General features: G+C 41.2%; 1 protein-coding gene across 1 annotated transcript in view; it reads right to left on the reverse strand.

The window, feature by feature from the left end:
- Window positions 1-317: 317 nt before the first annotated feature.
- The window catches only part of IRS2 (insulin receptor substrate 2), a 31,085-nt gene continuing 7,039 nt past the window's right edge, over window positions 318-24,363 (reverse strand). Inside the window, exon 2 of the mRNA XM_025364520.1 lies at window positions 318-2,792. Coding sequence (XP_025220305.1) covers window positions 2,788-2,792 — 5 coding nt within the window. The 3' untranslated portion in view covers window positions 318-2,787. The remainder of the gene's footprint in view (window positions 2,793-24,363) is intronic.

Genomic DNA, 24,363 nt, shown 5'->3' on the forward strand with positions numbered 1-24,363 from the left:
TACCTCCTAAGATTGTCATGAGCTAGAAAGAAGTTAATATTTGTCATGCATTTAGAATAGCATCCAGCACATCATAAGGACTCTATGTTTTGTAAATAGAATATTCTTTTTCGTTGTTATAACACATTTGTTTTTCATAAATGTTGTTACCTGGCAGGTGTTTTTTGGCTTCCAGAATAAAAGTTTTAAAATTAAAAGGTATCAAAGTATTTTTAGGGGCCTAGTTATTTCCTCAACTACTCCCGTTTAAACTCTAAAAGTAGATTGGCTTTACGTTAAACGGAGAATTCATACAGAAAAAATCTTCAGGACTGTAATTCATTTCATAAATAATGTACTTTATTTTATTGCATATGGCTATTAAGGAGGGCATCCATGATCAATACAGACTAAATACAATGCACTATTCTAGTCCAGTTTATTCTCGTCTCCAGCAGCATCACATTGACCCCTATATACAGCGTGTACAGTGGAAGACAGAGCAAGATAAGTTAAGTCTCTTGTCATATCACAATAGCAAGAAATATATTTAACATCTTGATATCCAGAAACAATACGTACCCAAAAAGAAAACACTGTTTAATAACTGTTAAAGTTTATATAGCAAAAAATATTTTAAATTTAAGGTAAGTCAGGCAAAATGTACAAAGACCCAATATACATTGTGAAGTTTTAGCAAACATAACATTTATACATTTTGGTTCCATTCTGTAAACTAAATTAAAAATGTAAATATTGCATATGCCTTTTTTTGAAATGTACAGGATAGAGGAAAATTTAGTATATTATCATCTGTGTATTTTGCTTGTTTTAAGCTGCAGTATGAACATGAACCATCTGTATAGTGTCATGACTACTCTAAGGAGAGAGGGCGAGTTAAATATGCGTCAATACACCGCATTCAGCAGGGTCCATATTCAGTCCCTATCGTACCTGGGGGGAGTTACAAAGCAAATACCACCCATCGATGCCTATTCCCAAAACTAAATAAAAACTTCAGGATGTTTTATACATCTTAATAAAGTACATCATACACTGAAATTGACCTTCCAGCTAACATTGTATGGCCTAGGCGCTGCTGTGATGTATAATTTCAGAAAAGTAAAACCTTAAAAATGTTCAGGGAGATCACTTTACATTCAACTTTGTCTTGCAATACAATCCTCTGTTCTAAAGTTCAGCACGGAAGCAGGAAGACTTTTGCATTGCCATTAAATATATTTTTAAGACATTGAAATTTTTGGTCTTCCTCTAAAAAAGCCTCATTTTATTAATGCATTATTCTATAGTGATATATATCTATATATTTATATATATTTGTCTCAAAACAAAACAAAACGAAACCAACAACTTACATCTCCAATGAATTAGTGTAACCTCTCCATGACTATCAGAGAAGATAGGCACTGGGGAAGCCCCCACGGGAGGAGAGGTCGACAGCCCTCCAATTGAGTGTCGAGGGAGCAGAAAACGGCAGATCATTCTGCCGGTCAAGTTCAGCAGTTTTAGGTAACGTCTGCGAGAACTGCCACAACACTGGTATTTTCAGAATACTGAAAACATAAAACAAGGGTAGTCTTGTCAGGAATTTTTTTGACAAGTAACACGTACTGCGAGATTGCTTTTCTTCTTTTTCTTTTTCCATCAGCAACATAGGGGCTGGAATGCCTCTTTTTATCAGTTTCTTTCTTTCCTTTTCTTTTTTTCTTTTCGTTTTTTGTTCAGGGCAGCCTCACTGGTTGACATAATAACATTTTATTAAAGATAATACATTTTTAAAAAAATTAAATCTGCCACACCCGGACCACCCTGGAATTGCCAGCACACCTACAGGGATTTTTGGTTACAGAAAGGCATGCCCAAGATTCAGGAGAGCAGAGATATCTGAGCTTGTAAATAGAATGAAAGGCGTTTGCAATGTGAAGTGCCTACATAAACATCTACATCGAGAAGATTAAACAAGTCTGTTAAAGGTAAAAAGAGATACTCATCCCCTTCCCAAAGCCCTTCCCTCCCACCCCCCCAACTACCCAATACAGCTGATTTGTTTCAAAAGTAGGTTGCTTCAGTTACATATAGTAATTATTATTTTGTAATCCGTCTTTAAAGTCCAATCCCAAATTTCACTTCCATCGACAAATGTCAGTCCCACACTGGGCTCGGTGTGGACGTAAACATGGCAGGTACCTGCACTGGAATCCAACAAGCAGCTGTCTACTTGGACCATTTCACTAAGGCCGAGGACCGCGCTCCAGACACACAGCGCAGGGGCTACTACAGGAGGTCCTGTTGGACCCCTGCCACGGAAATCCGGCTTTACCTTGAACTGAGGTAGGACTGTGGTCGTTTTGAGTGTAAGCCAGTAAATACCAGATTTTACCACTTTCATAGGTGTGGGTGCACTCTCCTAGCATGCTGAGGGTTACATCTGCTTTGCCAAAAGGAAAAGAAGAAATTAAGACACCGGCCACAATTTAAGAAGGCCAATGAAAACATCCAATTTTCTTGAGAATAACTTCTTCAGCTAATTTTGTTAAAACAAAACAAAACAAAACAAAACGCAAACAGCACAATGACGAATGCCCCATCCGGGAACAAGGGAGAGAGGCAGGTGACCTTGCCTTGTTGGTGCCTCATCTAACAGAGTCCACAGATGTCTCCAAACATAGTCATTGCTCAGATCCAAAAGAAAACTGTAAGCAGCTTCGGGCTGAAACAATGCCAAGCATCTTCTTTTAATGACGTTCTCTGACGTGTGACATCCTGGTGATAAAGCCAGACAGATCTTCACTCTGAAAAAGGAAGGAGGGAAGTTAGCAGAGATCCTCAGGAGAAAAGAGCAATCTCTGGAGTTCCAGAAAAAGCCCCTCTAACCCACGGCTAAGACCTGGGTTATTTTCATAAACTGATGCCCTTTGAGAAAGAAACACGTATTCATTCTGTTTTCCAGAAGTGAGTTCAGTGGGAAAACTTGAGTTTTCCTGGAAGCAGAGCTGTTAGGTTCACGGTGAGTTGTCTATACAGTGAGGTTCATGTTTTCAATTTAAGAAAAATATTCACACATGTTTTTGTGAATCATTCTGTCGAACAAGATAGAAAAAGAAGGGCCAGTTCCCAGGTGCCACTGCGTGTCTGTGTGATGGAATGACCCCTTTAACTCCTTAGGCCTTGATGCTCCCTGTGTTGTGTGGGACACACAGAATCCACTACCTTCCTCCCAGGGCTGCAGAGATGAAAAACCATGACACACGTTACAATGCTCTGTAAACTATGTTTATCCTACAAATGTGTATTATGTTATGAAAGTGGAATAACTAAGAACTCCACACTTCTGTCCTCAGAAAACTTCCAACTGGATCATCCATCTCTTTTTGAACGTGTCCAGCAATGGAAGGCTCCTGCACTGCCTCACGTGTGGTTGCATAACCCTCAACATTAGGAAAGGGTTATTTTTATCCACTCAACTTTCATATGTTCCAGTTTAGGTAATTTACCCTTTCGCTGTGCTCAGAGGGGACAGGGACTGAGGACACTTGGCCAGATCTAACTGCTTCCTCCCTTCCAGGATGAGGGATCAAAATTCTTTAACCTTTCTCAATTTCCAGGGTTTTAGGCCTATTTTTACTTGATATATTCCTTCTTCAAGGGACAGAACAAATTGGAAGATTTTGACCTTTCACAGCGTGTTGTTTTTTTCCTTCGAAGCTTCTTGGCTTTTTAACCAAAATGACATACTGTTCATTTTGATCACTCAGTTCCATGATGGTGAGCACTGCTTTGCTCTCAAACAGGTACATTTCCTTCCTTTGCAGATGCATTTATACAAACTGCATTTCTGGACACTCTTCTAAAATCATTTAGAATTTTGATCCTAGACTCTTTACCATACTCCCTGACTTACTTTTTTGTGAATCAAATTCTTTTCTATCCATCTTCAGTTTAGAAGACTGAACTCAACAAGACAGAAACTTCCAGTGTGCCCTGAAGCTGAGTGAGTCCCTCAAAACCACATCTCCTCAGGAACTCGAGGCACTACGCTCTATAGCCCCCCAAAAGCTTTACAGAAAAAATACTTGTCAATATACAAGGTATACATTTTTAAATTCCCTACAATGCGACATTCTGAGGCTGTTTTTACTCTATCTTATTTATCATTATTATTTTTTAAGATGGAGCCTCATTCTGTCACCCAGGCTGGAGTGCCGTGGCATGATCTTGGCTCACTGCAACCTTCGCCTCCCAGGTTTGAGCAATGTTCGTGTCTCAGCCTCCCGAGTAGCTGGGATTACAGGTGCATGCCACCATGCCTGACTCATTTTTATATTTTTAGTAGAGATGGGGTTTCACCATGCTGGCCAGGCTGGTCTTGAACTCCTGACCTCAGGTGATCCACCCACTTAGGCCTCCCAAAGTGTTGGGATTACAGGAGTGGGTCACCGCGGCCGGCCTATCTTACTATTTTTATAAAGCTTATGTCCATTAGAAATTTAATAAGTAAACAATGTTCTGCCAATGAACCTTAACAGAATTAATTTCTTCCTAAGGAAAGATCTGTCTTTGAGTTATCTGATTCATTATTGTTGTGATTTTCAATCCCAGGAGACTTCAGTGAGAATCTAACTGTATCCCCTAAAAAAAAGCAGGCATTTGCTAACATACACCTTGGCTTGTAATTCACTCTAAAATGAGCTTGCATTTTGTCCCTGAGGCCCTGATTTGGGAAGAATCCCATGGCCACCATAAAGCAGGTAACTGAGAGTCTGCAAATCCATTGACAGAAAGATTTCTAATCAATTGCTTATTTTATTTTGACACTAACAATTAGCTAAATGTGGGTGAATGATCTCATGTTAACTCTAAGTCTGTTATTTTGAAAACAACTAAACAAGTAAGTTCTTCAGCTTCTCAAACTTAAGTACTTTGTCGTATAAATGGCAGATAAATTATTGCTGAAAAAAATCACTTTCCATTTTCATTTGTGATTTCATGAGGCCACTGACATTTTCATTGTTTTTTTAGGATGCTGTATCGCTGTAAAACTCAACTCTTATCATTACATCTCTTTGCGAGCTCTAATTAAGTTGAACATGTAATTTTATTTTTTGGAAGTAGAATATAGTTATCGAAACGTTAATTTCTAAGCATTAGCATTATGCAAGAAAAGAGCTGATAAATGGCAAGGAAATAATTCATCCATGCGTTTATTCATGCAATGACCTTTCAACAATTTTCTTTTTTTAATTCTACGCTGGTGCAGGGCCTCACTGATAACTTGGAGGAAGATGGCTGACAAAAAAAAAGGGTAAGGGGAAAGGGAAGGGCAAGGGGAAGGGGAAGAGGAAGGGGAAGGAAAGGAATAAAAAGGAAAGGAAAAAAAAAGAGGGAGGGGAAGGGGAAGAGGATCGAGAAGGGGAAGAGGAAGGGGAAGGAGAAGGGAGGAAGGAAGGGTTATTACAGGAAGATGAACCTGTTAATGGCACACCCAAAGGACGCAAGAGAGCTGAGGTGAGGGAGATCAGAAATAGGATGACCACCTGCTCAGAGCCAGTCATGGGGGTGTCAGCTGTGCAGCGTTTCACATCTATCTGCATGCACACACGTGTTACCAGAGCAAGCACAACGTGCATGTGTCTCACCTAGCCTGTCTCCTGTTAGGTTAAAATACAATCGCTTTCTACGACCGCCTCCTTTCACGGTAAAGCAAGAACTGTGGTCTGGGTGTGCTCAGCGGGCACAGGCCTGTGTTCCTGCCCCTCAGCACCCTGCCTCTCACAGACCTGCTTGTTTAGACATCCCCCCACCCCAGGAGGCCACGGCTGATTCCAGGTGACCCTTAGAGATGCTTGGAAGCACTCACAGTGATTTAAACAGAATTAACCAGCAGAAACAATCCTTTGTGGAGGTGCAAAAGGGCAGTGAGGAAAAGGCTGGAGCACACCTCAGACTGGACCCTGCCCGCCGCAGCAGAGGCACTGGGATACAACGGAGACCTAAGAAGCATCAGTACTAAGAATGCATGGTGGAAAAAAGGGATCTTTTTTGAAACCCAAAGTATAGTTTTTATTCATTTGTTAGAGAAAGAAGGCTTAAGACAGAAGCCATCTGCCTGAACTGATGTCTCAAATACCTTTTTCCAATTGAGCCGGTGGTAGAATCTTTGCCACGCATACTATTAAAGACCCCACAGGCATAGGCCTAAAATGATTAACACGGGCAATGGCTCAGGAGGGCTCTCTGTAGTTCACACACAGCTTTCAGACACCAAACACCAAGAGCTAGTGCCCCTGGTTGAAGCCACCACGGAAACACGATACCTGCCATCCACCTGACAGCCACCCACTCATCAGTGACACTCCCCTACCCAAGGAAGAAGAAAGCTGGAAAACACTCTTGTAGATTCAAACCTAGGAAAGAGAGTAAACGTTTGCCTTTATAGTTATTTACTTTCAAAGTAACCGAAGTTATCCCTCACCCTGTAAATCGGCCTGGTTCATCCCGACTAGGGAAAAAAAATACACCAACAATTTTCTAACACTAATCATCTGACATCCTCAAGCTTTACATATGATCAAACTTCAGGCTTCCTGAAGATGAGATTCCAACAAAAATTTATTTATTGTATTATCTGTGTTAATTTTAGTAGAAGCAAAGAATTATTAATTTTGTGGCTGTTCTACCCTGAACATTCACTAAGAAGGGAGACATTTTCAGAAATCATCAGCTGTAATGGCAAAACCAAAAAGAAAACAGTAAGACTCACGTGTTGCTCATGAACCCAATGACAGAACATCACACACCAGTTCTGCCACTACAGGTAACGTAGATACAAAAATGTAAACTTACTGACACTCACTGAATTTGTCACACCATTCATTACACACTGTACTACTCTGTCCCTTAGACGTTGCTTTGTAAAGAAATCCATCCACAGACGTATCCATGTAGAGTTATTTGAGCAAATAAACAAAATCAACAAACAAAAACCCTTTTAGCAGAGATGAGAGTTGTTACACAGGACCTGTCATGCAGTGTGGCCACTCCGCATCTCCTTTCTGCTGTCGCTTGTGACAGATGACATTCATACGTGGGATACAGTCCCCTGTGCCACTCACCATAACGCCCTGCAGATGGGCAATAATTCCTCCCCTTTTCTCCTCCACTTGAAAGAGCAATCAGAATGCAAATGAAGGAGAGCTGTCAGTAAAAGCTCCACCTTCAAACTGCTCAACTTGACTCTCCCAAAAGAGAGAAAGGAGAAAACGAATCACTAGAAAACATTGTGATTACAAGGAGGAAAGCTTCCTTATAATATATGGAACAATGTCCCAACAATGACATGTCACGCGGAGCTGGGCACCATGACTGCAATCACATTACAGAAAACTGAAGTGGGCGTGGAGCCTAGAACATGTTGGAAATAAGGTCAATTTGCTGCAGCCAATAACATCAGGTAGCATTTTAGGCACACAGTCTGACTCACCAATCGTTTTTCTTCATGATTTCTCAGGACAATTAGGGTTTGGACATGTTTGCCTCCAACGTCACATTTCCAAGTTCAAAATCCAGGATATACACCGGGGTCATGGCAGCTCTGTCCAGGGAGGCCCTAGTCCTCTCTGCAGAGAGGCTGTGGGACATGGGGCCTCACAGGCCTTTGGGGAGCAACACTGGACCGCCCAGGGGCCAGATTCATGGAGTAGATACAGATGCTTTCACATTTTCAGCCGTAGCTGAATTAGGAGTGTTACAAATACTGATGTGCTTGACAAAATGAAACCATACACTTCTTAAAATTAAAATTTGTATTTCTAGTAGCAAATGTGATTCAGAAAGCAATGAAACCTTCCATGAGCTCAAACATATCATACAGGTCCATCTCAGTGCCCAGTTTCACCCTTTTATGTTAAACACAGAATTACGAGGGAAAATTAACTTTTCAGTTGCAGGAGCAATTCTGAGAAAAAAAAAAAAAAAAAACAACCCCGATAATTTAGTATCTCCAGACTTTACTAAAGCAAGACACTCTTAAGAATATGGAAAAAAAAAGTGAGGTTGGGTATGATAACAAAAGCCAGAGATTCTAGGAAAAACGGTTACTTGAACTTTTCTTTTAAATTGGAAAAAAAAATAACTTAAAAGGGAAATATGGAAGAATAAGTTTCCCATGACAAACAGGGGCAATAACTTGCTTTCCAGTCCTCCTTGACAAAGACTGACAACATTCTTTTCTATGAGCTCATCACTTCCACTGACAATTAAAATCATTTCATTTTGAATGCTTGTTAGTAAAAAGATTCCTAATATCAAGTTGCAACTTGATGTTAATGACACAATATGAAACAGGATGAGACAATCTGGGTGTCTCACAGGCTGGGTTTAGTAAAAGGTATCTTCCCCCTTTAACTCCTGTTTAGTCCTTCACATAAGACCCGATCTTAATCATCCCAAACTAGGAAAATCAGGCCTCCTACACTTTTACCTACTGCACTTCAAATTCCCTCTACACATTCAACTTTCCTACACAGGAGCCTGTATAAATTTTACAGTGCACGGCTACAGCAGATTGTATAACACAGAACGTACATGGTTCTTTTCTGAATGCTATTGTTAAAAACCCTGCCATATGCACGATGTGAGCTATTCGTCTATGGCAAGAATCGCCCACTGCCCCTGCAGCCGCCGCCAGTGCCATACAAGAAACAGTATCAATGATTCTTCCGCACAAACACCTGAGACACAAGAAGTCCCAGGAATTGCGGGTGGACCCTTTCTTTTAAATTACGAAATGTTAGACCCTTTTTTAGTTAAAACCCAGACCAGGAAGCATAAACAACTTGCTAAAGCCTCCCCGGCGGTCTGTGGAAGAGCAGAGTCCTCAGTTTCTCCCAGAACACTTTCCTCTCTGCTCCCCTTTGGTGAAAATGAGATGGGTGGGAACGGGGCAGGAGCACAGACACCTGCAACTGTCAACTGGGGCCCCAGAGTGTCAACTTCCACACTGAACCACTAGCTCTTTATAAAACTCTCCTCGAAGGACATTAAACAGCACACTAGCATGTCACACAATTCAGTGAAGCCTGTGAGTCGATGTGGGTGTGCTCCACGGTCTGTCTTCCTTGCCAGGCGATGCCCAGGCCCTGCCTTCTCACCTCCCTGTCCCCAGCACCTGGCACCCTGCTGGTCAGATCCTTAGTAAAGCTTATAGGTATTAAACTGAAGCAAAAACCCCATGTGGTTCATGCCATTTCTCACAGGCAGAAATGCTCAAGCAGTTTTCAAAAGAGAACAAAGCTTTAGGACTGCGTGAGACCCAGACGAAAAGAAAACCCTTTCCAGCCCACTCGGAGAGTGACGTTCTAAGCAGAGGTAAGTAAAGTAAGGCCAGATCCGGCTTGCCTGTCTCTGCAAATAAAGTTTTATTGGAACGCAGCCGTGCTCACGCATTTACATATGGCTGATTTCACACCGTAAGTAGAATGGAGCAGTTGTGACAGAGACTGCGTGGCAATGAACCTTCACTACCTGACCTTTCACAGAAAGTTTGTTAACCCTTCAAGGAGCACAGGAACATGGCAACCTTTACTAAGAAAGACAATGCGAAGAAAAACAGGCAAAATTTGTCAGAATAACACCATATATTTCCATCTGTGTGTTATACTGGGAAACTAATTGATACCCCTTTGAAAATCATCTGCAAGCTTACGTACTTTATAAATGCAATACTGTCTACTAAAAACCACACTATCCTGTTACAGACTCTACTGAAAAAGAGGACGCACATCACAAAATCATTTATGAAGCCAGCACACTTTTGGAATGAATTTCTCTTAGCTACCGCTGTTCTATTTGATTTTTCACTCATAATCTAATCATTGCTAAATACATCCTACACTAGCATTCCTCCTTTAACAAAAGTAAAGGTTTACATGTGAGATCTGCAATTCATAAAGGGTCCAAATCTTTTCTTTCTTGGGTCATTTGAGAATGTGAATGTAAGCATTATGCTTCTGCCCTAACAGTATTTGGGCCAAGCGATATAATGTGCATTAAAATTGCAAATAGCCGATGAATGATGTAATTCTTTTCTCAGATTTAACACGCTTCTACGTATGGTTTTTTTACTAATCTAAAAAATTTTATGTACACCGTAACAATGTTTATATTGTTTATATATGAAATTATAAAACCTAATTATATTTTTGCTACCAAATTAAGGGAATGTAGAATATTTATTTATTCAAAGTATATCCATCTCCAAATAGCCTGTTGTTATATATCAATTCAACTGGACCTTTCTTCTACTTCAAAAGCTTAAATAACTGTAGGTAAATCCCCCCTCCCCGGTCTATAACATCTATGTGATACAGGATTTCAGCTTTGTCTCTCTGGGGACAAATTCACCTATCTAATTTCAAAGCCTCATAAGAATGACCATGTAGCCTTTAACTGAGCATCTACTACAGTCAAGGTTGAAGGGTCAAATCCTACTTAGTCACTGAAGTACAGGCTTTCTTTGTAGAGATCAAAGTACCCATTCTTCCTAATCAGCCATATCAGAAACATCCTGCTTTTCCCCAGGACCCTGGAAATGACTCCATGCCACCATCTCTGTGCTTTAAACTACATGCCATTCCCACGACTCTCAGGACACTGGTGTGAAAGGCACTGTGGCCACACCACAGCCAGGCCCCCAGGGTTGGCATCTCGGAACCACCTCTTACCAGCTGTGTAATCTCTACAGCTATGTCTCTAAGTCTGCTCCCTCTTATGAAGATGGGGGCACTACCTCTCCCACCCTGAATTCCCCAGTGGAGTCACAGGGAATATGGCGAATGAGATTTCATGTATAAAATATATAAATAATACAAAAATATGTATGTTCATTCATAAAGAAACACATGCTACTAGCACAACTGGCATTTTGTGGTTGGCTTCCCTTTGCTTTCTTTGTGCACCTTCAAATAATGTATACATGTAACCACATGCTGCGTTCTCAACTACAGACTTCTTAAGACCAGGCAGCCCTGTGCTGCCAGGGAAAGACCGGCTCCTCCCACCCTCCTCTTCTGGCTAATTTGCGGAGAGCCACGGTGGTGTCTCCCAGTGCACTTGTCATCACAGTTCTTCCTCGTTCAAAATTGTATTCGTGAATGGTGTCACGAACAACCACAACTGCAAGCAGCAAATAAACAACTGCCGAATGCACAAAAACAATGGCAAATAGCTCCCAGAATAAAATGAACGAACCTGTTTTAAGTGGACAGAAGTGGAACAGAAGTAGAATTGTTTTTCTGGGGGTAACTCTAGGCCATTTAAAGCTGCAAAGAGTGCCTTTGCCTAGCTGCTTTCTTCACGTCCTGAGGACAGGACAAAACGCCCAGGAAGGGGCCGCACATGTCTACCACGCAGGCAGCTGCCCGTAGAGAACACGAATCCCTCACCATATCACAGACATGCCAAGCACACACAATGCATCATCAATAGGCTGGACTCCGCCTGGTCCCGGCCATCGGGGGATAGCACTTCCCTTCTCTCTGCTCTATACCAAAAGGTGCACTAAAATGCAGGCCGACATTTAAATTCCTCTGCCACAAATGACAGAGATTTACATCTAAATAAAGCACTATTTATTGAAATTTCAGTAATGCAAAATGGAAAATGCCAAGTTACCAACTATATAAGTTCATTTACTGAAGAAGCAAATAAAACAAGACAGCTGCAGCTGATCACCAGGCCTTGCCCAGGGATGTGGAGACAGAGGAAATCCATGTCTTTGGTTCCTCCTCCCCACCAAGCATGTAGCTATCCCAACCTCACCCACCTTGGCTCTGACTCCCCCGCATGTGACCGATTGGCAGTGAAACAGTGCACAAGTCATATTAAGTTACTGCACATGCCCTTTCAGCCAAAATGCCAAAGTGTCTATAAAGTTACTCAAAAACTTAAGTCTAAGCAGAGGAAACATACATTCTTTAGCCTCCGTAGAACCTAAAATGGCAAAGATCTTGTAGACATTTTCAAATGCTCACGGGCTGGGAGGAGCCTCACACACCAGAGGACCTAGATCCCCGAAATGCTTTGATTGGGGACATGGAGGGAGGTTTGGATGAGCGGGCAGCCTAGAAACGTGGGCCCCAACTTCTCTTGGAGGGTCCAGCAGGGCACCCTGAGTCACCAGCAGTTGGATTCAGAGTGAGGACAGGCCCCTTGCTCCTGCTTCGCAGGCCCAGGGACAGAGGCCAGAGGCTGTGCAGGTCAGTGTGCACCCTGGCTCCTGCCCAGGTGGGCCACGCTGGGAATGTGGCCACAAACACATCTCCTTTCCAGCAAGGAGGAGGAGGTGTGGAAGAAGAAAATACCTGGAAATGTAAAGATTCCATTTCCCAAATTGCTAGAAGTTTGGGAAGGGGAGAAACGATCAATTAATGATAAAAAAAAACATTTCTTACATGAAAAGGAAGTTGGACTGTGTGTGATGATTGACACAGTCACATTTCCAGGTTTCCCAAGGCTGTGCCTGAGTTCCTTTACGGCCTTTAAGAATGGATTTAAGAGAGACATACCTTTCTAACCATCTTGTTAGTAACTAAGGTGACAAAACTCAGGATCAAGCAGATGTACACAAAATAGACAATAGTTCTATCCTGTGTGTTACAGACTTAATGCCTCCTCTTCCCGGAGAGCATCACGCAGTGATACTCCATCCTGGAAAATCAGCTCGACCATTTTCCTTTTTTTTTTTTTTCAGATGGAGTCTCACACTGTTGCCCAGGCTGGAGTTCAGTGGCGTGATCTCGGCTCACTGCAACCTCCGCCTCCTGGGTTCCAGTGATTCTCCTGCCTCAGGCTCCCAAGCAGCTGGGACTACAGGCATGCGCCACCACACCTGGCTAATTTTTGTATTTTTAGTAGAGACGGGGTTTCATCATATTGGCCAGGCAGGTCTCAAACTCCTGACCTCGTGATCCACCCGCCTTGGTCTCCCAAAGTGCTGGGATTATAGGTGTGAGCCACTGTGCCTGGCCCAGCTCGACCACTTAAACATTTCCAGTTACATGATTTTGTGACATTCAATATATATGAAATTCCTATAAAATAATTGTTATTCCTCTCATTTTGCTTAGAGAATGATGGGCCATTTTATAATTTCTACTTGGAAGGAATAACTAGCAACACAGTTCAAGCAGATAATTCAAGAATGAGGTCCTCTTTCACCATTAGTTTTCTACATATTTCAGGAAAAGTAAGTCAAATTGAGCCTAAATTCTAAAGATAGACCTAAACACTCCACCACGTTTTTAAAATTATGCAGGCTACAAATAACTGCACACAGTTGGCTGGAGCCCATTTATTAAACGTGCACTTTCCTCACCAGCAGGCTAAGAGGACATCAGGGCGCCCGTCCACACCGAGCTCTCACCTTCCCCAAGCTCTTACACCCTCAGCAAAACCCATGCCCTCAGCTCTTTCCTGTGAAGCCAGGATCTCTATCAAATGGAATAATACATTGGAATAACACATTTTCTGCACAGTTTTTCTAATTTCTATAATTTTCATTTCCAAGTTAACTGAAGAGTGAAATTGATTTGTTTGATAAGCCAATAGTTAGCAGGTCCTACAGTTAACCGTAATGCACGGGTCACCCCGCCTCAAGGCAAGAGTTCAAAATAAGCGGATTCAGCGTTTAGTTTGTCAGAGGGAAAGCCTTTGTCTTTTTTTTTAAAAATGAAGCCTCTCTGTTACCCAGAAGATACAGAATCAGGCAGGAGCCAGGCTTGCCAGGACCACATCCTCTCTCTACAGACTGGGAAAGTTTCTCCAACAGCAGGAGCCAGGCTCTATGGCGGGGCAGGCATATACGTGGCCTACCATCTTCGGGCCTCAGACTTTCCATTAAAAAACAGGGATAACAACAAGATCCAACCCTACGCATAGGTTGTCAGGATTCAACACCATTTTTAAATGTCTTAAAATTATAAGGTACGCTACGAACGTAAGTTTTTAGAATAAGGCATGTCATTCCATGATTACAGACATGCGCTTTCGTTCTGCAGTTGATCCTGGAAGCATGTCCCAGTGGTTTCCCCAACCTCAGTGACAGCTCAGTGTCTTCATGCCACTAGATCACTACTAGGTCCTTTCCAATTTTACATACTTTTGAGGAAGAAATCTGAGTTGACAGATGCTCTACCAAGTAGCCACCACCACCCAGGGATACCACCACCATGATGATGGAATTGATGGCCACAGTATGAAAGTTTTTAAGAGCTCTGCCTATTGTTCCCAAGGACTCTATCTCCCTGACACACTGTGACATGTGAAGAAACGTCAGTAGCATGGCTGGCCGGGCTGGATTCCTCCTGGTCCCTTACTACCTCTTTCTCTTTACCTTCTCCTTTGAGCCTTAGCTCTCCATGCCAGCCACACTGGCCTCCTTCCTGTTCTGGAACACACCGGGCAACCTGCTGCCCCAGAGCCTTTGCACTGCTGTTCATCCCCTTTGCCTACCTGGATTCTTCCCTTAACATCCAGAAGACTGGCTTTTCCCCACCTTCAGGTTGCTTGGCTCAAATTTCCTTTTCCCCCCTCTCCCTTTCCTGCTTCATTTCTAGAGCGTTTCACCACCTGTAGTGCTTCATGTCCTAAATGTACAACAAAATTAAGTTTACTTCCTAGGTTTCAAAGGCTGACAGTCCACTGAAGACTTGCCCACTTTCTGTTATTCTTTTTAGCTTGAAAAACCAAATCTGTTTCTCTCTAGCCTATCCTTTACTATTGCTCAAATGGATGAAGTAGTTTTGAGACAGTCTATATGTAATAATTGTCATCTTTGTAATGAAAACATGCAGAAATTTAATGGTTTGAATAAATTTAAAAATTAAAGGGAGATCTCACCATTTTTGCCATCATCCTTTCTGCCTCCAACTTTCTACCTTTCTCAAACACCCCATAAGTAAGGTTCCTTTTATGTTGTTGTTGTTGTTGTGGTGCCTAAAAGAACTGTAAAAGGTGGCAAAAGCTGAGAATGACACAAGACTCATCTGTGACCAATTCTCCCATCAGCCTCACGGGTGGGTGACTTGGAGCTCTCCAACCCAATGAGACTTCCATCTTTCTCCTCCACTGGCCACCACCATGGTGGGCAGGGGGGCCAAGAGTGGGAAGCAGTTCTTTGAGCCGGGGGGGGGGCTGTGGTTGGCAGGAAGGGAGGGGGCTTTCCTGGATAGGCCAGGGATGCCTGTACAAAGAATGAGATCAATACTCTTTTTTTTTTTTTTTTTTTTTTTTTAATTTATTTATTATTATTATACTGTAAGTTGTAGGGTACATGTGCATAACGTGCAGGTTTGTTACATATGTATACTTGTGCCTTGTTGGTGTGCTGCACCCATCAACTCGTCATTTACATCAGGTATAACTCCCAATGCAATCCCTCCCCCCGCCCCCCTCCCCAAGAGATCAATACTCTTAACGCAGGCTTCGGAGCCGCCTACGAAAAGGAGCCAAGAAACCTAACAATGGGGAAGTTTCTGGAATACTACCGTGTATGACAGAGACTGAGCACAGAATGAAATACCAGGAGAGTATGGCCACAAGGCCACCGAACAGCTCAGGGCAAGCTAACATCTAGGAATCGGGAGAGGAGCAGAATCAAAGCTACTATTTTTCAGAGAAGAAAACTCACAACCACCACCTCATCTGATGCACCCCAGGCTCGCGCAGGGGTGAAGCGGTGAAACATCTGAGTGGTCCCAGCTGTGAATGGGACCAGTACTGTGAATGTTCCAGCAAGGACATCCACAACTGCAGCAGTGACATCCCATGAAACATGCCATTATCTGTGCTCAGCCAACATTGCCTACAGGGTGGACACTTAGGAAAAGGATCAGAGGGGCTGCCCAGAAAATGGCGCATGGTGGGATGCTGCCAAGTTGACTCTGAAGGCACCTAGGGGACAGAGGCCCGGCTTCACACTTCTTCTGCATCTCCCAGGACATCTACTCTTGCGCTGACACATGCTGAACTCTCAATACATTGATTGGCTTAAAATATCAACTACGTTCCGCCTTTAGGAAATGGCTGAAGACCCAGTGAATTCTAAACAGTCCAGCTGACCTGGACAGACCAAGACTCACACAGATGAATGCGTATCACCCAGACTTGTTCTAAGAACTTAATTAAATGCTCCCTGCTGGGAAAACTTGGACATGTTATTGCAGTGATTGTTTCATCTGGAACTAGGAACACTGATAAGCTAAGCTGCAAATAATAGTAAGATTGCAAACTGAACCAAGGTGTGTCCTTTCTACTGGACCACTGAAACTTTCATCTGTCCCCAAACACCAAAATGCCCTTATATGTAGAAGCTACAAAACCTTTAGGAGAAAATTATCATTTAAAAAACTTGTCAAAACAAATAATCTCAACAATGCCTGCAAATTCATTGATGCTTACATCTAAAGGGGTTTTGTGTAGCATTTGTATCTAGTATTTTCATACAGTTCAATATTAAAGTTCCAATATTTTCTCTTTTGCTTTCTCAGCCAGCTAAATTAAAGTTAGTTTTCTGAAACTGACTGCAATTAAAATACATTTACAATCCTGGATTTATAATACATTAAAAGAGAAATAAGAGATTTGGTACTTTTGCAACTAATACATTTTGCTAAAGCACACCCAAATATACTTTCAGTTCAACTATACACTTAGTAGATGTCTACTTGGCAACATAACAAAAGTTATTTGTACAAGTCTCCGCACACTCATCTGATATATAGAACTGGAAGAGGGCATGGGTAGCTCACGGATTTGTTTTCTGTTTCATTTGCATATGTGAAATGTTACTGTAGGTCGCTTTTACGCAGGAAGACAATAAAAAGTGAATACCTACTATCATACCAGAACGAAACTGAAGCAAAGCACTTTTCTGCCTTCTGGGAAGTTCAGAAACCCTGCAATGTCCACAGTGAACTAGGGTCCCAGTACCTCCATTTCTGACCTCTTCGAACAAACACAGTCTCTGCTCAATACACTCCAATCCATGACTTGCTTAATCCTGCTTATTGCCTGGAGTTTCTAAAGGATTATGTGCATGGTTTTTAAATTTAGTAAGGAAATTCTGGCCTATTTCCAAAACTTTTCTCCCTGCTTCACAATTCCCCTTACTTATCCATCCGAGTACGGGAAGTCCCGAACAAAGAAAGGAGGGCAGAGAGGCCCGCCTGGCATGCGCTGGGCCCGGGCAGCACAGGGCAGTCATGGGTGAGGGCGGCCACTGAGATGATGGGATCAGGGGCGGCTTCTACCGAAGACCTGGGAATTCACGGGATCAGATGGTCCCTGACTTCAGTCCCTATTTTCGGTGGCTTCACAGCACAGAGCAGTGCAGATAGGTATATGCTCTTCCCAGGTCCTCTGCAGAGGGCAAAAGTTCCCAGAGTCACCAAACCTCGCTGGGGAAAAGGCTTCTGGCCTATTCATGAAGACCCCCAGACCAAACGCCTGGATCAGTTTTCCTGACTAAATTGGTGGGTGCTCAACAAACCCATCACTGCAACACAGGGTGCTGGGAATGTGGCTTTCTTCTTAACCTGGAAGGGGGTCCGTAAGTCCATTCGCCCTGATAGCAAAACTGCTTTCCTGCTTTGCTCATTCAACCAGGTCTCCAATCTCACCTGCTGTCTGGTGAGTCACGGGGCTCACCGCTGGGGGTGCTGGCAGGGAAGGAGGTACTCTCTCCTGATGCTGAGGGGCCTGACAGCTCACACAAACCAAACACTGCACTGCCCACAAAAGTTCCAGGCCACAGGTTTGCCTATTACGTGTTTTAAAGTGTGAATATCTTAAGAATTTTTATGTGTTTGCTAAAGTGTTTCTTTCTGCTTTTGAAAGTGAGGTTATAGTCATGTCTTTAGAAAGACAGCAGCTTCTGTCAAATTAAATTTGTATGAAAACTATTTATCTTCATATAAAAGTCCAGCTAAATGATTTTTCCCCTGAGAATTATAAAAAAGAAACAATAAACAACAAAGGCTGTTAAAAATAAAAAGGCACTGACGAAATACTCAAAACCCCAGAAGATAACCGCCTAGCAATGACTGACTAGTTACTTATTGGTCCTTAGGCAGATTCTAAATTGGTTAGTTTTCAAATAAACTCATTAAATAAGTTAATGACTCATTTCTTAGCAAAATGCTAATGGACTTACCCATAATGAGGAATATACGATATTTCACTTACAGAACAAGCGCCTGTCTTAGAGACACAGAGAGCAGTGACTGAACGCACCCACTGACTCATCAATCACTGTGTCACCCCCCCCCCCCAGGCTGAACCTGTTACACAGAGCAAAGACTTCAATTCTGCTAGATAATGTAGGCCTTTAGATTTCACTCATCCCAATAACTTTGTTTCCTTTTCTTTAACAAAGTGAATACATGACCGAAAATATTTGCCAAATCTTCTCCCCGCTCAGTAAACACTGTCCACATAGTCATGAACAGCCATATTTCTCTGATTTATAACACGTTTCTTCATTTAGGAATTCAGCATTCTCTATTTCTGGCTTTCAGCGTATCTTTTAGTCTATGGATGAAGAAAGTTACTAAAATGTTCCAAAGTAAAAAGACTAATATCATTTCTGCAAATACTACGTTGTTCTAAAGAGCATAGGCTGTATCCTGGGAGAAAGTTATTCATCAGGATACAAAGAACCAACTGAGATGTGTCATTGTTTGTATCACATTCTCCTATTCTTTCTTGATGATATCTACAAACAACTCTACCACTAATTAAATCAGTGACCTTGACTAAGACTCCCGACCTCACACAGCCTCTGTTTTCACAACTTAAATAAGTAAGTTACATTCTATCAACAGTTCTCAACTCTTCGTTCTCAGAACACCCTTGCATATTTTTTTCTTATTGTCACCACCTAAGTTGCAAGAGTTTTAATGTATTTGATGGTGGTGGTGGGGAGGTATCTTACCAAGTATCATAAACTGTTTGCTTTACTAAGATGTAATCAAAGATAGCGAGAGGAATCTAAGTTTTCCACTTTGTCGACACATCTAGAGGTCAGGAAGCATGACTGCAGTCCCCAGAACAGATCCATCACCAACTTAACAGTCAACTCTAAAATTCACTAGCAACATGACAGCCTTGAAAATAGCATCAAATACTAAACTCTCCAAACTGGTGGATGTAAAAACTGATTAAAATAAATAGAGGGCTTTCCTACCAGTCTTCCTCCTCAATTGTCCCCATTTTTCTTTGAATTGATACCAAGTGGAAGAAAAAGGGGTGGGGGGTAAGTAACTATCACTCCAGCAAAATATTAACTTGAAGGCAAGGGTCTAGAATAAAATCCTAATGTAATTATTGCATATGAGCTTCCTGAGCAGACAATACGACATTCGAGAACTGGGCTAGGAATACTAAGATGTTATGAGGTTGAACCGCACACTCCTTCTCTTTTTAGCTCAGAGATCTCGGGCAAGTCATCTGGCCTCTCCACACTGTAGGTTCTTGATTCCAAAGAATGGGGTTCATGGTGGTTCTGCCTATGCCATAGGATTTTTTGGAATAGGGTACAATATTGTATATAGGAAAATGTCTTACCACTATAAAGGGAATAAAAACACCTTTTGAATTTTACACAACTCTTTTAACCCCAAGAAGATAATAGCAGACAGTTATCTGTCCATATTGATCAGAATAATGGTATATTGTCATTGCATTCAACTTCAATAACATTCTTTCAAAATCTTCAGTTGCCAGTTGTCTGCCAAGTTGTGGGATTATCTGTTACACTTACACTTTGGAGGCCAAAGATTGACTTACTTAAGTCCATAGAATGCACAGAGAAAGTACTATATCATAGTCTTAAATATTAAAGATTAAGCATTAATACTATGCAAAAGAATGAGTCTTTTTTTTTTTGGAGACGGAATTTCACTCTTTGTTGCTCAGGCTGGAGTACAGTGGTGCGATCTCGGCTCACTGCAACCTCTGCCTCCCAGGTTCAAGCAATTCTCCTGTCTCAGCCTCCCGAGTAGCTGGGACTACAGGTGCACGCCACCATGCCTGGCTAATTTTTGTATTTTTAGTAGAGACGGGGTTTCACCATGTTAGCCAGGCTGGTCTTGAACTCCTAACCTCAGGTGATCCGCCCGCCTCAGCCTCCCAAAGTGCTGGGATTACACGCATGAGCCACCACGCCCATCCAAGAATGAGTCATTCTTAACATAAACATAAGTATTTTAAGGTAACAAAATCACACAGTATAACAGGATTGTAAAGTAACAAAATCACATAGTATAATGAACTATATCATAGTATCTGTTTTTATGCATTGAAAACAATTGAAATTTCATATCACACCGTAATAATGGACTCAAGTATTTGTACTAACTGTATGGGGTAAAGTAACAGTAGACTAAGCTTAAGTTATAAAGTTTCAACACAAACGAAGAACACATCATTAATACTTGAATTTCAGTTATGGAGAAAAATATCACATTGAGCCTCCCGGAGCATCACTGAATGAGATATTATGGAACCACACATACGTACATACATACACACACATACACACACACACACACACACACACACACCAGCCCCAGATATGTATTTCTGGAAAACCCAACACTCTTTAAAATGAATATTAAAAGATCCAGCATTAGGCCGGGTGTGATGGCTCACACCTGTAATCCCAGCACTTTGGGAGGCCAAGGCGGGCGGATCACGAGGTCAGGAGATTGAGATCATCCTGGCTGACACAGTGAAACCCTGTCTCTACTAAAAATACAAAAAATTAGCAGGGCGTGGTGGCGCGCGCCTGTAGTCCCAGCTACTCAGGAGGCAGAGGCAGGAGAATAGCTTGAACCCAGAGGTGGAGGTTGCAGTAAGCTGAGATCACGCCACTGCACTCCAGACTGAGTGACAGAGCGAGGCTCTGTCTCAAAAAACAAACAAACAAACAAACAAAAAATCCAGCATTTACAGGGTGCAATGCATGTGATCACTTATCTTTAAAAAATATATTGTGGGTCAAAATATTGGATCAAATATTCCAAATTTCAATAAAAACACAGTAAGCAAGGAATATTTTATAAACCTTGTGTGTATATAGATATCATGTAAGATATAAGAAAACTGGACAAAGTTTCCAAGGTTTCACCTCTACCCACTCAAGTTTTACAGTGTCTTTGGACACACAAAAGTGACTCTATACAAACTTAGTATTTTTCTAGTCTAATAGAAAATTAATCAGAACCACCAAATTGACTATTTTATCATTTGTAAACATGTAACCTATAAGTTTTAATACAATCTATTTCGGAATTCTTATGTAATGAATTCACTTAAGTAATAAAGCTATAACACACGGAAGCATCTTGCATTATTTGCACCTACAGAGCAAAATGCTGGTACACAACATATACTCCAACTCTCTCTATACTAATCTTCACCTATGCATTTTATTTTAGCACCCACTTAATGTTAGTCTCTGTAACTATCTTGAAAGAAACTAAAATAAATAGCAATCATCAACCTCATCATCTCCTCCATGCCAAATGATGACTTTACTACTTTTCTTCAGAAAAGTCTAGCACTGAACTCTGTCTACAATAATCTACCTTAAGTGAGTCAGAATAACCACTGCAATCTGGAAGAACCCACTCAAACTAAATATAGAAACAGTGTCCCTATCTAAACTTGGACAGCATTATTTTCACAAAAACCATGATCTGACAGTTAGTATGTTTATAACCAATACTTTTGGACATTCAGAAAATTTTGTCTTCATTTGTTCATTAAAATGCCAACACTAAAATGTTTTGTTCATCTTGTATAGAAATATACATTCTGCTGTCATCCATACTAGAGAAATTAAACAGAGAATCCACCTGCATTACAGCTGTCCAAAGGCAGGACAGGGTGGCACAGCACTTTGCTTCACCCAGTGTTTTCCTCACTCTACTTGGCAATGCAGATAAAAGAATAAAGTTACATTTTCCCTTAAGTTTATAAGGTGAAATGGGAACACTTAATTCTGTGCTACTCCCCCTAGAAAAAACCCAAAACAAACAAACAAACAAAAACCCTTTCTACTTGCCAAATCTGATACCAAAATTAACTAGCTCTTGGAACTATGCTTCTGAAGAAAATGCATTAGTGGGAATTTTAACAGAAAACCCATTATACTCATGCTGTTACTAAAACTTTTGCAAGTTCTTCTCCTCAGAAAAAAGAGCCTCATTTTAAATACTGATACTTCTAAAGAAAATAAAATATCAATTCTCTACTAAGATTCCTTTTGGGGGGGTAGAAACACAAAAGAATCACACATTTTCCTACTATGTTTGATAAGCACAGTGCTACCATCAAAACTGCAGGAATGACCATCCTAATTAAATCAACCCCAAAGAACGAAACCCCAGACTAAACAAGGAGTAGTCAAACAACCGCAGTGTTCTGTTTTTCTTTCAATGCATTCAGCATTAAGAGGCGATTTTAAAAATGTATATTCGAATTATATATTTTCATCTTGTCAACATCTCTTAATACATAAACAAGTCATAAAAGGTAGTCAGAAGTTCAGTCTTAATATAGTTTCAGGATTACCATACTGTTTTCCCTAATTGTTACTTTACTATGTAATTCAGAACACCACTTTGTTACAATCTGTTCATAAATATCTATGAACAGATCTTAAATTAAACAAAGGGGGAAAACAATAGCTCTTGGGAGCCTGGAGTGGAACTAGCAATGAAGCAGTAAAGGTAAGCAATTTTCAAGGTGCTGGTTCCATTTTCAGACTACACTGTTACTGTTTGTTTCAATGTAAGAGTACTCATTTACAAAAGTGTCTTTTCTGAATACATGCATGGTTTCAAAGTAATAAGTATCAACAATTGGATTTATTAGCATCTTCCTTTAGAAGAGCTTAAAACACTCTTGATGTTTATGATCTCATTTGCCTTCCAGCAGGCTTATGACACAGAAAAGGGAGGATTATAATTACCCCCATTTTACAGACAGGGAAAGTGAGAAGGAAGGATTAAGTGGCTCGCCCATAGACACACAATGACTCATTAAGATCAGCAACTAGAAACCTGGTTTCCTGATTCCTGGTTTAGTGTTCCACATACTATGCTTCCTTCTATGAAGTACTATTTTTGTAAAGGTTTCTCTTTCAATAAAGGAAACAGAACAAGTCACGTGACTTTCATTCACGAAAGCCCGTGTGTGTTTTCATTAGCACCTTAGTTGTCTGCTCCTGCGAAGAGGGCAGCAGCAGTGCGTGCCATTGTCTTCTTATGGCCAGAGCCAGCCAACTAAAGCAAACCAGCGCCCGCCACAGCAAACAGAAAGCTTGTGTGGTTTGTCAATCATCTCACTGGATTTCTGAATTTAGGAAAATTCTCTTCTTTACAACTTCAAAAGGCAAAACTTTTCAACATAAATCGTGATCTTATTGTCCCTTTGGAAACATGTCTCTCATCATTCTTTCACCGTAGGATAAGAATTGATAGTCCTTGTATCCAACAAAACTTAAATATGGATACTTTCAGTGGTAATTCTGATCTAATCTGTTTTATACATATATATATATATATATATATGTGCCAATTTTAGAATAAAATCCCTAAAATCACTAAAGAGGAACACTAAAACAGCATATGTTATGGCATTCATCAATCTACTATCCTAACACAAAAACATAAAAAGTTAATTGTAAAAATCAGTTTTAAAGCGCAGGAAATTCAGTAGCGTATTTCCAATTCCCAAACAACAAAACCTAACAAATTGGTTGGAGTTTCCACATGCATACACACCAAAAACACATGATAACTAACTTTAACTTGCCCTAAAATAAGATGCATAATTTAGAGTTTGCTCTGGACTAATAAAAACAGAGGTACCTGAGATACACTTTTTAATTGGCTCTTGCATTGAAACCCCATCCCCATTCACAATTCTATTGTAAACAACTGCCAGACATGGCTGGAACCTTACCTCTCTGCTATCACTTATGCAAATGCCAAACATTACCCAAGTAACCCCAAATTATTCTGCATCAGCATCACTAATGAGGTCTTCCCAGGCAGAACAGGAGGAGCTCAGGGTGGAAACACAGGCCACTTTTAAGAGCTAGGCAGGGCAGGGGGCCGCCTAGTAAGTGCTTTCTCTACTTCGTCTTCAAAGAAATGCTTTGCGAGTCTGCCTTCTACAAATCATTGCCTTAAAGGACACTTATCTACTGTGAACTCTGTATTTATGAGCATCACAAACAAATTTCTAGTGCATGTGTGAGTTAAATAAAAGTGGATATTCATCCCAAGTTCCTAAATG

Source organism: Theropithecus gelada, chromosome 17 (assembly GCF_003255815.1).
Source record: "Theropithecus gelada isolate Dixy chromosome 17, Tgel_1.0, whole genome shotgun sequence".
NCBI classification, from domain to species: domain Eukaryota; kingdom Metazoa; phylum Chordata; class Mammalia; order Primates; family Cercopithecidae; genus Theropithecus; species Theropithecus gelada.